General features: G+C 41.4%; 1 protein-coding gene across 4 annotated transcripts in view; it reads left to right on the top strand.

The window, feature by feature from the left end:
- The window catches only part of phkb (phosphorylase kinase, beta), an 87902-nt gene extending 73419 nt beyond the window's left edge, over positions 1-14483 (top strand). For 3 of the 4 annotated variants that reach the window (XM_031846694.1, XM_031846692.1, XM_031846695.1), the window contains 14 exons: positions 62-166; positions 692-774; positions 1514-1604; positions 4058-4116; positions 4495-4657; positions 5603-5684; positions 6005-6062; positions 7808-7898; positions 9162-9367; positions 10048-10182; positions 10516-10645; positions 11996-12103; positions 12202-12342; positions 12691-14483. In XM_031846694.1, the coding sequence (XP_031702554.1) occupies positions 62-166; positions 692-774; positions 1514-1604; positions 4058-4116; positions 4495-4657; positions 5603-5684; positions 6005-6062; positions 7808-7898; positions 9162-9367; positions 10048-10182; positions 10516-10645; positions 11996-12103; positions 12202-12342; positions 12691-12828 (1590 nt within the window). In that variant the 3' untranslated portion in view covers positions 12829-14483. Of the gene's footprint in view, positions 1-61; positions 167-691; positions 775-1513; positions 1605-4057; positions 4117-4494; positions 4658-5602; positions 5685-6004; positions 6063-6168; positions 6260-7807; positions 7899-9161; positions 9368-10047; positions 10183-10515; positions 10646-11995; positions 12104-12201; positions 12343-12690 lie in introns of all 4 variants that reach the window. The other variant, XM_031846693.1, reaches the window with a different exon arrangement.
- Positions 14484-14489: the final 6 nt, after the last annotated feature.

The following is a 14489-nucleotide window of genomic DNA, read 5'->3' as shown; positions in this document are numbered from 1 at the left end:
TGTGTGTGTGTGTGTGTGTGTGTGTGTGTGTGTGTGTGTGTGTGTGTTCGCCTCCCTCCAGATTTATCGGATCCTGGGCAAGACGGTGGTGTGCTACCCAATAGTGTTTGATCTAAGTGACTTTTACTTGTCCCAGGATGTCATGCTGCTGATTGATGACATTAAGGTAAGTCAGGGTCACACTCACGGAGCTTACCGTTGCCGTTACGACTCCACAGCCAGCCACTTGTTATGTGCTCAAAGAACTTAAATAACTGAGCTTGTGTGGTCTAACAAGATGCAGCCTGACATTTGTGAGAATGACAGGGAATCAGCTGATTTGGTTCGGTTGCATGCTCATTTTACGTGTCCCCACAGAAAGGGCACATACTAGTGTCATAGCCTACCTGGTACCAGAAATCTAAGCTCTTAAGCAGCAGCTTGCCAACCGCAAGCACTAGGTATATTGACTGATGATTGAGTTTGCTTACACTTCTGTTCATTATTGTCACTAATTGATATCATACAATAGTGGAACATCTTCCAGTCAGTTGATGGCCATTTTAACGTTCTAAAAACTAAGAAGGCCTTGAAACCAACCTTCAGCTGCTGAACCTTCTGATGAAATAGAGGCCTAAGTTGCGTGCCATGTAATCCTGTAACTGTGTGTGTGTGTGTGTGTGTGTGTATGTGTGTGTGTGTGCGTGTGCAGAACGCCCTGCAGTTCATCAAACAGTGCTGGAAGATGCAGGGACGTCCTCTCTTCCTGGTTCTCATCCGCGAGGATAACATCAAGTAATAATAACTTCATAATAGCTCTTTTATCATTTTTTTAATGTCCTCCTGTCCTTTGATAGCTTTCTTACAGCATTCCTCCTCCACCTATCGCCCCATACATCACCCTCTATCTCTCTTTTTCTCTCTGATACTCAAGCTCACAACAAAAATGCCTTGACAGGCACAATACAGTTTGCTTCATTTTTTTTTTAATCCAACATTTCTCTCTCCCTCCCACTTTACCTCTCTTCCCTCCCACATGTACTGCCATTTATCTTTATAGCAGCAAGGTGCAACTGTATTCGCTTGCTGATTGGGTGATAATGTTTCTCATTTATATCACTGTAGCCTGACTGGTGAGCTGATTACAGCAGTATTGACAATTATCCAGAAAGCCATATATGTTAAATGTGCTACAAGCGCTTAAACAGCCACACTGCAGAATCTGGAATGAGTCAGTGGGTTCTCAGAGAAGCAACTCAATAGTCATTAGTTTGCTATTGATCGGGAAGATGACCTGCATGGAAGGTAGCAGCCCAACGAATAAAGCAGTGAAGGTCTGGGGGGAAATGTGCTGATTTATTGAAGAAAAAGAAAAATTCAGCTATGATGTTTTCATACTGATATGTTTAACACGTGTGTTCTGTTCGTAATATAGTGGTTAACACAGATGTTTAGACTCAGAATGAGACAGATTCACTCCACTGTGCACCGTAGGAAAAGCCAAACTTAGTCATTGTAACCTCTGTCTCACCAGGGGGAGCCGCTTCAACCCAGTCCTGGACATGCTGGCCTCGTTCAAGAAAGGCAACATCGGAGGGGTCAAAGTTCATGTCGACAGACTTCAGGTTTGAAATAGACTTGTTCATTATGGTATCGATTGTTTAATTTGGTCGTTCTCAATCACTCTTTGTTTTAGGAATGCACATGGATTTTTCTTCTCTTGGATTATTGGACATGTTAACAGTCAATAGTTAGTTCATCGTTAAAAAAAAAAAAGAAGTGCGAGTTTTCCCTAATAACGGCATTTTTTTTAAATACTAGCGTGGCTTATGATTGCCACAAAATCTAAGCGAATTTAAAAAATATAATAAAATATTGCCTTTGAAAAGAATGGTAAGACAAGCTAAATTATTTTTGATATAAAAATGCAAATAATGCTGCACAACTTCCAGGACATAAATAAGATGAGACTGAACATCATGTGCAGTTTGAACTAAGTCCAAACCATTTTTCTTTTATCAGCAAAAAGGTTTTGCAGCCACGTCAGGTTACACTGATCTCCAGACAGGCTTCAGTTTGACTGAGTTTATTTACCTCAGCTGCGTGACAGGGTTTAATAAAGCACTGTTTGTTCGCTCTAGTAGTTGCCAAGGAGCTGAAAACACCTGCTTAGGAGGTTAATTAATTAAAGATGTACCGAGGAGGCACAACTATTTATCTTAAATCTTTACCCGCTCAGTAAACCCTTTAACACTTCCTCCCCACCAGTGAATTGGATTTTAATCAATTTCATTTTTAACAGCATTTTTCAAAGAAATGATTGGCTCTCCGAAATTGCACCCAGACAATACTTTCTGCTCATTTTATTGGGAGGACCAATGGTGTTAGATCTTGTCACAATTGTCACAATTCCAATCAATACTGATTTACGACTGAATCAATCGTTATTGTTACTAAACTTTTGATTGTTGGCATATTGTGAAGGTGTTTCTTAACCTCTGTCAGGGGGAAAACGTGCCACCTGCTCTCTCCTGTTGGCTCATTTACAACAGATGTCACTTCTGTCTCTGAAATATACAATGGCTTCATATTACAGATGCAGGTTGTTTCGTCTCTTTCTTCTGGAAAGAAAAAGTTTCCCAGAAGTCCCTCCTTCTTTAACAAATGGATCACATGCAACATGTAATGTGAAAGGTTCATAGTGTTGAAACCACAGAGAATTGTCACCTCACTCAACCCTACGGAGCATTTGAGCATCTTTTAACTCAGCGTTTTGGGTTTACCGCCCAAACGCTACCGTTTGGTTCTCACCGTCTCATCCACCTCATATCCATCAGCAGAGTGTTCAGCGAGAAGCATTAGAATGCCATTGTACAGACAGACAATTTCAGCGGCTAGCTGGTGAACATAGTGATGCATTTAGCAGCTAAAGAGAGATATTTACCTCAGGAGTTGGTGGAGACCGAAAACAGAGCTAAACGGGGAGTGAATTTTAGACTTACATTCATCAGGTAGACACAAACAAAACTGTGAATGAATGAAAATATGTCTATGTGTCTGCTAGATGAGAAGTTCCTCGTCTCCACTTAAATATTGACAATATGTCAGAGTTGTATGTACAGCTGGTTTACACTGCCCCCAGGTGCTCAATCAATTCATGCAGTTTTAAACAAAGTAAAACCTTTCACACATGTATTGTGAGTGAGCATATATCATATTAAAATAGCCCATTTGATTTAACTCACTGGAATGTTCACGGCAGCATTCATGAATTTACAATTTACAACATTTTTTTCTGCAGTCAGGTCTTATTTTTCATGGCAGATGGTATTTGTTTAGGATGCAATCCAGCAAAAAAAAAATAAGGCCATGGTAGCTCTAGAATTATATTCAAATATGGTAACTTATGACAGGTTTCCCAACCCTATCTTTTCTCCCACTGAGTCTGTGGTGTTCAGCAGAGACGTTCTCATATGATCCGTTTTTTTTGTTTTGCTCTGAAGTTCTTCCTTCCCTTCGCCTATTTGCTATTCACTTCACAGCTAACTCCAACAACTTTGAAACACTTCTCCTCTTCATCACCTCATTGTTATGGGGAGCAGGATTGCTCCTCTCCTTTGCCTCTTATTTTTGTTTTGGAGTTGACTTCAGTTGGAATGGCTAATATCACATTTAGACCACAGGAGCAGTTCGCTTTGAAAGAGAAGATGACGAAGGAAGCCTGTGTTGTGCTGGATCGGGCAACCGAACAGATGGCTCTTTGCTCGCACACTGCTTTGCTTTCAAACTTTCACCGTCTCAGACACTAGATTGTTACCGCTCCCATACACATTTGTAAAATGTGAAAGATTGAACTGAGTTCACACCTTATGACTCCATGTGTTCTGTGTTATGAACTGCATTGCTCAAACTATTGTTCTGTATATACTGAGTCCCCCGACAAACCTCTCTGTGGTTTATAGAGCCGTGCTTTCTTCAGTAGACTTTTTCTATGTTACTGTGCAATCTCTTGTATAGAGATAGAATAATCGTTTTGCAAATCATTGATATGTCCTTTTTTTTCTCATCGACCTATTAGACCCTGATATCTGGAGCAGTGGTGGAGCAGTTGGACTTCCTGCGTGTCAATGAGGCAGAGTAAGAGTTTCCTCTCGTCTTTGTACTTAATTAGTCAGAGGTCAGTTTGACTGTTTGGCGGGATATTTTAAAAAGCTCATTAAGGCAAATCAATTTCAAATCTGATATGCATACAATCTGAGGATTATTGGTATACAGTGTAGACTGTATAAAAGCGTCTGCTAAATGACTGTAATGTAATGTAGACTTGATTTAAAATGTTTTCAGGATCAAGAAATCAGTTTAGTGTATAATTAACAAAATGCCAAGTGAATGATGACAGCAGTGTTTTGTTTGTTCATGTAGTTGTGAAATATTTCAAATGAGATAAAAGCAACCGCATGTGGATCTACCGTCTTCATACAATTAGTGTGTATGTGTGTGTGTGCGTGTGCATAGGATCCCAGAGTTTAAGAGCTTTGAGGAGCTGGAGCTGCCTAAGCACTCCAAGGTGAAGAGACAGATGAGCACACCCAACGTCTCAGAACTGGAGCAGCAGCCTGAGATCAATGTGGAGGAGTGGCTGCTGAAGCCCACCCATGAGGTCGTCCAGAAGTTCCACGTGAGTTGATCGGCCGTTCACAGCATGCAGGAAAATCTAAACCTTCATATTACTTCAAACATCTTCTTATTAACCAACACAACCCCAGGTTTCTTTTGAGTAGGAGTAAGCAACTCTTTAATCCACTTCCAACTAGTCCACCTGCCTTCCCCTCAGAGAATTGCGAAAGAGTTTCCTCATTATTTGTGTGGAAGATAACCTCTGTGCCCTGATTGTTTCCCCCCCTGTTGACTCTTTGACACACCCCGCTCTTGCCAACGCTCACTTGGCCACCTGTCACCTGTTATCTTATAGCATCTTATAAATATGTTAAAACATATATCCTCAAGGCCAGGTCCTGTGTACCATCTGTCCGAGTCTGCTCACTATTAACAGCTCGTCAATCTGGCTCTGGACTTGAATATTTCATACGTGTCTGAAAAATCCAAACCTCAGCCCGCGCCTTCTGCAATTGTGATTTGTTGGATCTATGAGGAATTCAGGATAGAAGACCAACTGACAGTCTGAAAACCCACATCCACGTTTGTTATTAATTTTAGAATGTTAGTGGCCATATCGAAGATACCAAACCTAATATTCACTTAGTATTTCAGGCAAACAATAAATAATTTACCCCAATCCTCTTCTGACATGCTTAAAGGTGCCCTCTTTTCCATATTTTAGGCATGTTAAGGCTGCTATCAATATTAAATGAGGCAATACATTAAAAATGTACCTGTTATTACCACAATTGCAAAATTCCAGAAAACAATTTGGTCAATACGGCTTGTTAGTGTTTACTGTGAGCAGATAATATTACAGCTGTGCGCAACAAAGGTATCTTGAGCTTGTTTAAATCTGTTGTGTTTGTATGCGTAACCAGGCTCATCTACTCATCTAACTATCTCTCTCTTGTCTGTGTGCATGTGCGTGCGTGTGTGTGTGTGTGTGTCTGTCATTTCCCAGGACTGCAACTGCTTGGCCAGTCAGGCTCAGCTTGCAGTTATCCTTCTGAGAAGAGAAGGGCCAGACTTCCTTGCCAAAGATGGTAAGCACACACACACTCAGAGTTGGTGAGCATCTTTAAGAACTAGTCACATGATGTAATGAAACAGAATAGCAGATCTTCAGAGTTTCCTCCTTAAAGGCAAAGGAAATCGTGTCAGAAGTGCGTTCATTTTATTCTTGTAAAACCCCTTTTTGGTGCCTTCATCAGTCCTGTAATCAGTTAGAAGTCTTAAGGATGCTGTTGCATGTGTGGTAACGTCAGTTCTAACATACAAAGGATGAAGGGTACATTTGGATTTGACTGTATATGTCTTTATGGTCTTTTTTAATGTCCAAACGCAAACATATTTGTGATTCCAGAGAACCTGAGGGATGAACTGGAGAGAATCTACAGAAGAGCTGGCAGCAGAAAGCTTTGGTCTGATATTCCCACACACACATACACAAATACGTAGACTGCATGCACTGGTTGCAGCCACAAAAATCTTGTCTCATGTTAACACTTTAATCTGGCTGAACTGTAGGCTGGCAGTGCGTCATGCTGCTGCCATTATCAAGAAGTTCGCCAGCTCTATAGCTCCTCACATCACCACAATACTGGTGCAAGGGAAACAGGTAATTCCCAGGCAGAGATGGACTGAAGACTCTGCATGTTTCCTCCCAGTCAGCTGGCTAGCTAGCTGTCTTAACTTGAGAGCTGTGTGAGGGTTAGCCAATCCTACTTTGTGATTCCTCATAACCAACCAACCAACCAAACAACCAACTAACTAATTAACAGCGATTTCTAAGTCAGAAAGAAGAATAACCAATATTTAAGGTTTGCATTTTTTTATGAAATATTTCAAAAAGTCTCCCATTTCTACTCTTTTATTATGTAAATTAGTAAATTCATTTTTATTATTTTAATTAAATAATTTGTAAAGAAAAGTTTCTAAAAATGGTATAAAAACCTTCAAAGAAACAGTTAATACTGACTGTACTTATTATTACTTATTAAACTAATTCTTGTCCCACGTTTTACGATCAAAAAGGTTTTAATAAGTGAAATCTCGTTCTCACGGTGTGATATTAGTCACCCTGGTAACAAGAGGTGTCATGCACTAGTTGGCTCATGTCTTAGCATCTTGCTAAAATTCTGGCTAAACCACAAAGTTTAGCCTAATAAGGTGGCTAACATTCACACTGTGTTCAGGAGCTTGTCGTCGGTGTTTGCTTCCTTTCCATTAACCATCACAGAGGCCGGACCCACGTTTCTGCTACCGCAGCGTCACCCGCTGCGATAAGGCTAGCTGTATACGCCAAATTAAATAGAATTTGCCTATTTGTTATGGCACTGTGAATGCCTTTACACTCACTGTTTCATCAAGGGCATCCGTGCTAGATGGAGGAGCTTGATTGTTGCCTTGGGAGCAGACACCATTCGCACATTCATCACAACAAAGTAATATTACAGCAAATGTATCTCCCTGGAGGCAAACGTAATCAAAGTCGACTGTCCTTCAGATTGTGAGCTCGACGAACATGTCGATCATAACTCATTATCAAAATACGGTTGGTCTTACTTGCTAACTGGTAAAAGTATATATATATATCTGCATGCGTTTTGATTCATCATGCTCAAGATGTGCCTTTGTAGCTCCACAGGTGCAGGAACTGAATAACTCCACACACACACACACACACACACCAAAATAGAGTTGTATATAATAGCATATTGTAAGAGGAGTTTGTGCTGATTGTATTCATGACTCCCTTAATGAAATTATTTATTTTGATCATTGCTTCTGTGAAGGATGGCTTCAACTCTGTGTGTGTCTATAACAACCCTGGCTGTGGGCTACCGTGGGAAGATTATGAATGTTCATTTGTGTTGCTTTTTCCCTCATAGGATTCCTGCAGGCAACGGGAGGCTGTTTGAAGGCTGTAGTGACTCTTGCCATTAACAAACTGAGAAATTAGTGAACATTAAAATATTTCAATGGAAAGCCAACCTTTTATTTGGCCATTCAATAACTAGATCAATTAATTAGGATTGGGACTTACACATTTATTATTTATTATTTATTATTTAAAAATGAAGAAAAAGATGTAATCTTCTAAAGCACTACCTGTTGGTTATCTGTCATGACGTCAAGAATGTTCTTGTGTCTTTTCGCCCACTAGGTCTGTTGTCCGTCTTGCTGCCAGTCTCTTAACTAAGCTAGTGGACAGCCTTGCGCCCAGTATTACTAGTGTTTTAGTGCATGGCAAGCAGGTAAGTTGATACACAGAGCGCAGGGCCCGAGTAGTTTACCGTAACTATCCCTTCTGTACAAATGATTTGGGGTTATTTGGGGGAAATGGCATATCGGGACAATGATTTTAATGTTCACTGATTAAAATAAATGAAATTGGTAATAGATGATTATGAGCTTCTCATGCTGTAACCCTGTGGGAGTTCCTATTGGCTAGCTGCATGCTCACATTCCCCATCCCAGCTCACCTCCTTTGTGTGTGCATCAAAGCTGTAGCTGTAGCGAGGCTGCCCGTGTGACCAGCGTAGAATCCTAATATGCACTGTATCCGCGTGTCTGGACACACGCCATGTGCCGATTGACGTACCGTGACCCGTGAATTTGTCTGGTGCGACTCCCTCGCTCTGGATGGGGTTCGGTGCATCATTTCCTGTCAAGTGTTACTCAGAGATTAGTCTCCTCTCGAGAGTGTCATTTTATCTCGCCTCGTTTTTTTGCCCTTCTGAACAGTTTTAAGCATTTCATTATGCTGAAGTAGCTGAAGTTGTGAATCTGCATATAGATTGCTTACCGGAGGGATCGCTCCTCTCGACATGATTGGAAGAGCTGATTTAAGATTTGAGATGGCTGTGTTACAATAACAGCTCAGTTGGAAAAAATAAGAGGCACCACCCCATTTAGGTCTATTCTGACTGGTTTTGTTAACATTTCTTGTCAATAGTCAAACTCAACAATGTATTTCCCCTGGGTCCTTACCAGACTTCATTTCCAGCTCCAAGCCATTATTTTGCTCAGATACAATCAGTTCAGATGTAAAGATGAATGATACAGCTTCAAAGTGCCGGGTTTCATCAGCTGAAGGCTAGGATAAAAGTGGTTCCTCCCATCTGGAAGATTGGTTAGGTGTAATTTTCATGAAATGCCTTTCAGATGAAACAAAATACAAAAGAGTCATCTTGTGATTTGTAATTTTTTTTTTCTCCCACTCCTTTTTATGTGGCTCTGGGAGAGGAGGCCAATTTTAGAGCTATGAAACAAAGATACTTGTAGGAATTGCACCTTGGAGGACTTCTGTGTGTGCACATGCCATTCTACGCATGAACACACTTTCACACACGTGCACAAGCATATGGCACACATGCTCACAAAAGCTTAGATATATTGCACACAACAGTTATTCTGCAGTGCAGAGAACATTCTAACTGTATGTGGTTTCGGTGTATGCTCCTTTTCCCTGGTTGTGCGTGCGTGCGTGTGTGTGTGTCGTTGCCTGTGATTGCTAGGTGACCCTCGGCCTATTCGGGCAAGAAGAAGAGGTGATCTCCAACCCGCTGTCGCCAGGGGTGATCCAGGGCATCATCTACAGCAGGTGCGCCCCTCAAGGTGGGGAGCGCGAGGCCGTGCTTCAGCAGGAACTGGTCATTCATATCGGATGGATTATCTCCAACAACCCAGAGCTGTTCAGCGGCATGCTCAAGATCAGAGTCGGGTACGACAAATTCGGGTTCAGGATGGTTGAATCAGTGCACATTTAGTCATGCAGTATGAACTCTTCACTGTAATTCTCCTTTCAGACCACTCAGCAGAACATGAAGAATTCAATGAATATTAGCATCGGTTGAGGCTGCAGTTTTTCCTCAGTTTATTATATTATATTCTTAAGTTAGCCAATCAAAACATCAGGAACGCCTTGCTTTCAAATATCTGTGTCAATACAGGTTGATTTATGCTTCAAAGGAACCTCGCAGCAGTTCTCTTAGAAGTGGACTGAGACTCACTTTAAAGGCTCGCTTTGCACTGAATGGATAAAAGTCCCTGAATTGTGAACAAATATCTCCCGATATGTTTGGTCCAAAAATTCTGTCTGGAAAATCAAAACCCAATTGGAAATTCTCTTCCAGCAGCCTTGTCAGACCAACTAGCTGTTTTTACCCGTTTGTCTTTAACTTTTTCTTTGACTATATAGAAAAGGTATTAAATTTAAAAAGAAACTTGACACAGTGAAGCATTACCGAAGAAAGGACACTATTTTGAACGTGTTCATCCTTGTTCAGACAAAGTGAGCTGTATATAGGGATACATTCTGTGGTGGTCAACTGCGTGTGTGTGTGTGTGTGTGTGTGTGTGTGTGTGTGTGTGTGTGTGTGTGTGTGTACTGTGGATTTCCAGATGGATTGTTCAGGCCATGAAACACGAGCTGAAGATCAGGGCAGGAGACATGCCAGCTCAGGACATCTACCAGCTCTCCCCCAGCGACATCAAGCAGCTCCTGCTGGACGTCCTGCAGCCACAACACACCGGCAGGTACAAAGTCACGCTATCGAGAACACAGCCTGCGCCTTCTCCTCTTTTTCTACTCCCAAAAGTGCCTTTGAAGACGCAGTGTCGTTATCTTAATGCATTCACTTATTTAATCTTTTTAGGGTTTAATTATTTTATCTTCCGTCTTGTCTACAGCCATATCTTACTATCTGCTGCTACCGCAACCCAATTTCAAAATGAGAATTATTACATTTTATCTTATCCAATCTAATCTAATACACATAGACAATTTCCTCTGGAACAACGGCTTTTGACATCATACATCCCCAGTCTCTATAACCCGGTTCATCAGTTTCACCCTTGCTTTGGCCTCAGGTCTTGGCTGAACAAGCGTCAGATCGATGGCTCTCTGAACAGGACCCCTCTGGGCTTTTATGATCGTGTGTGGCAGATCCTGGAGAGGACCCCCAACGGTTTTATGGTGGCTGGGACTCACCTCCCACAGGTACCTGCCTCCCCTGACACTGCTGCAGAATAAACACTGTGATCGATGCCGTGTAATGAATTGCAATGTATTCTTTAACAGGCACGTGTATGCCTTACAGTCACCGATCTCTATGTTTCGTTGTCTTTTAAAGAACACCTAACAAGTTCTGTTTCTCAAAACAGTGTTGCTCACATATATTAGTTTGTTCAAGTACTGGTGACAGTGTCAAATATGGACCGGATATTAACATCTGAGCTTTTCCTACTATGACAAGTCAAAATGTTTGCAGTGAATGTTTTTTGGCTGGCTGTTCATTGCTACATCTATTTGTCCGTAGGTTTACTTAAAAGCAGAAAGAGTAGATTTTTCTTTAAAAAAAAACAATGTATAGACTTTACAAAAATAATCCCTCTCGATCATCACTTATGACCCACTAGAAGTTTGTGGCATTGTCTGTGCCTTCAGACAAACCCTGCCCTCTGCCTCTCTGTATTTTCTTATTTTGCTGTGTTTGGGACGTTTCTGGGCATCAACCTCTTTAAGAACGTAGCGACCAGGTGCCAGGTTGTAAGCCTGCATCCAAATCTACAAAAATAGCGGACAAACTGCCAAAATAACGCAAAGACTTTGGGCCGAAACACCAAGTTGGCAAAGCTCGTTTCAAAACGAGAGTGAATCAGGGGTCGGCTTTCACCTGCTGGCGAGCGCCCTGACACAAACCGTGGTCAGGGGGGCGTAGGCTCCTGTTGTCATTGTGCCAGGGAGGAGGGGCCAACTTGACTGTTATGTTAACAAACCGCAACCATGGACTGTATATAAGAAATAGACGAAGTCACTGCGACCGTGAGTTTGTTTTTTATCTGGAGCATCAACTCAAGAAACGTTTATTGGATGCTTATTGGGATTTTCAGCCATCCACTACACATTAACTTCCCCCCCCCCCAAAAAATCCTGTTAAACTACATTGTGTATTGATTTATAAAGACTCTTGATTTCTACATTCATTTTGTTTTTCAAATAATCTAACAATACATCCAGTTCTATATCGCTTTAGATATTTGAGGACCATATCCAATTCCACTTTACGTTTTCACAACTTATATTAACTTTCTCTACATCTCTCATAATCTGCCTGAGCTCAGCTGACGGAACGAGTGAGGACTTGTTTTAACACATACTGCAGAGACTCAGGTTATTAGTGCACAGGAGATCCCACAACCCTCTGCCTCTCTCATGCTCGCAGTGATGGAATCAGATGATTCAGTGTGACACTTTAATCATAATAATTAAAGAGTTTAATTAAAACAGCCCTGTGATGACGGCTCATAAACACACGCAGGATATACACGATGAACTGTCTCTTTGCAGCAACCGACACTGTCTGACATGACCATGTATGAGATGAACTTCTCCCTGTTGGTGGAGGACACGCTGAAGAACATCATCCTGCCTCAGAACAGACAGATCATAGTAGAGGTAAACTCTTTGTCATTACGACTGAGGTTTAGACCTTTAAACAAAGAGAATGCTCTGTTCTTAGTTCCTGACGTGTCCTGTCTCCGCTGTGTGAGTAGTTGCTGATGGTGGTGTCCATAGTGCTGGAGAGAAACCCGGAGCTCGAGTTCGGCGACAAGGTGGATCTGGACGGTTTGGTGAAGGAAGCCTTTAATGACTTCCAGAAGGATCGCGGACACTCCGAAGGCACAGAGAAACAGGTAGAGCGGCTTCCTTCTAGGCTGTAACTGATACAACATCTTCTCACTTGAATGCGACCTGATTGTCAACCACAACATTATCTCATCACAGATCCAGATCAATGTACTCCCAAACTTTGAGCTTCTGTTCCAGCCATACACTGATAATTTAACAAAAGCGGTGGCTTAATTAGAAGGTGTTCAAAAGCCAAATAGAAACGTACTGCCATTGTCTTATTTTTTTTAATTTGTGAGATATAATCCTGCCAGAAAGTTGTTGTTTTTTACTTATAGCATGTCATTAAATAACTAACTTTTATAAGTACTTTTATAAATTCTTGAAAGCACTTTTCATCTGTGCCCCTGCAGAGTGACATGGAGGCATTTTACGACACGCCAGCGGTGGGAAAGAGAGGCACCTCCAGCTACCTGACCAAGGCAGTTATGATCCTGTTGCTGCAAGGGGATGTCAAGCCCTGCAAGGACGACCCATGCTCTGTTAGCTAGATTTACAGTGCTTTGACCCCTAAGCCCAGCCTGCTGCAGTGTAGTCATCAAACGGTCTGGCAGGGCCTTCTGAGTATCCATCTCGTGTATTCAGTAGATAACCTCTAACCTCTCCAATCCTCCCTTTGGCAGGACTCCTGCATGCTACATTTTTCCTGGACTTTTGCTTCAACAGCAATAAAAGCTGTAAGCAGAGGCCTCGAATGGCATAGATTAGCATGTCTGCAGTTTGCTCCAGTGGGTAACATACATCCACCAGTCCAGTTTACGATAAAAACAAATGTTGAAGATTGGAAGGAAATACTCACGATATCACCAGGGCCTTGTTTCTTTTATCTCTACACATGTTTATTCTGTATCCCAACTGTACTGTGTAAACATGTGTTTGAGTTACATTGAATTTGCTCTAGTTATTTATTAGCATTGGTGGCTAGTCATGTCAAATGCCACATAACTAGCTAGCTGTTCTCTTTACCTGGATGCCGTAGGTTAGTCTGTCTGCACTTTGTTCCAAGGCCTAATGTACTCCACATCCACCAGGTGTGATCACTAGCACCTAGACCCTTGCGTAACCGTTACGCTTCTTTCTGTTGCCAGAACTCAGTCCCCCAGCTGTTTTATGTATTCAAATTAAGTTTTTTTGTAGTTTTTTTAAATTACCATAGGTGGCAAGCTATTTATGTCAAAAAGGCACATAGCCACCTACTGTTATCTTGCCCTTTCTCCAATAATAAGTATTTTCTCTAAAACCATCAAAATATAAACAAATTGAAGGAATTGTCCTATTGTAGCTTAGCATAAAAACTCAATGGGGGAACAGGCTGCTGGCTGCAGTTTCATATTTAGCTTACAGGACATGAGAGTGGTATCAAGCTTCTCATCTAATTCTCTGTCATGAAATGAATCGGCATATTTCAGGAAATGACTTTCTTACATTTTTGGTTTTGCTTAGAAATTCAATTTAAATGTTTTGTATTCTGGTTATCAGGTATTCAATGCCATAATTAACCATTAGCACAGATGTAAGCTATACCTCACCAGCAATAACGTTTAGCTCTTACATAGCAGTTAGACAGTACAAGGTCATGTCGTATATTGAGAGGTGTGGTTCTCAAATCAATGCATTTGGCGCCCAGGGGTGTCTGCCATTATTTCATACATGAGCTATCAGTATAAATATATGAATCGATATCTGGTTATCCTCTTCTAAACAATTTGTGGGTCTTTGGCATTTGGCAGTTTTGAGAACCAGAGAGATATTTTAAATTGTATAGTGAATTACTATTAGTTAGTCTTTTTGAAGTTTGTTCTACTACGTTGAGCTTCTCTTTGTGAAACGCTGTGTCCTCTTACCTCTATGCATGCACAGTCTGCCGCATGACCATAGGTACTGTTTGCCATAAACATGGTGACGGTTTCTCTGAATGTTATAGGCTACAAAAGAGAGTTTATTTTGCACAATAAGGCTCTGCGTGACAATGACTACTGCGCATCTGTAGTCCTGAAACTGAGGATCCTTTAGAAAATGCCTGTTGAATGTGGGCAACAGTAAACACCGCTGTCATCCTTAGGTAGATAGGTAATGAATATCATTACCGCCCAATCTTGTCACTGTGTGTGTGTGTGTGTGTGTGTGTGTGTGTGTGTGTGTGTGTGTGTGT

This window comes from Anarrhichthys ocellatus, unplaced genomic scaffold (genome assembly GCF_004355925.1).
Source record: "Anarrhichthys ocellatus isolate YVR2014 unplaced genomic scaffold, GSC_Weel_1.0 scaffold6, whole genome shotgun sequence".
Taxonomy (NCBI): domain Eukaryota; kingdom Metazoa; phylum Chordata; class Actinopteri; order Perciformes; family Anarhichadidae; genus Anarrhichthys; species Anarrhichthys ocellatus.
Note: the sequence above shows the minus strand (reverse complement) of the source record. Positions and strands in the feature narration are given on the sequence as shown.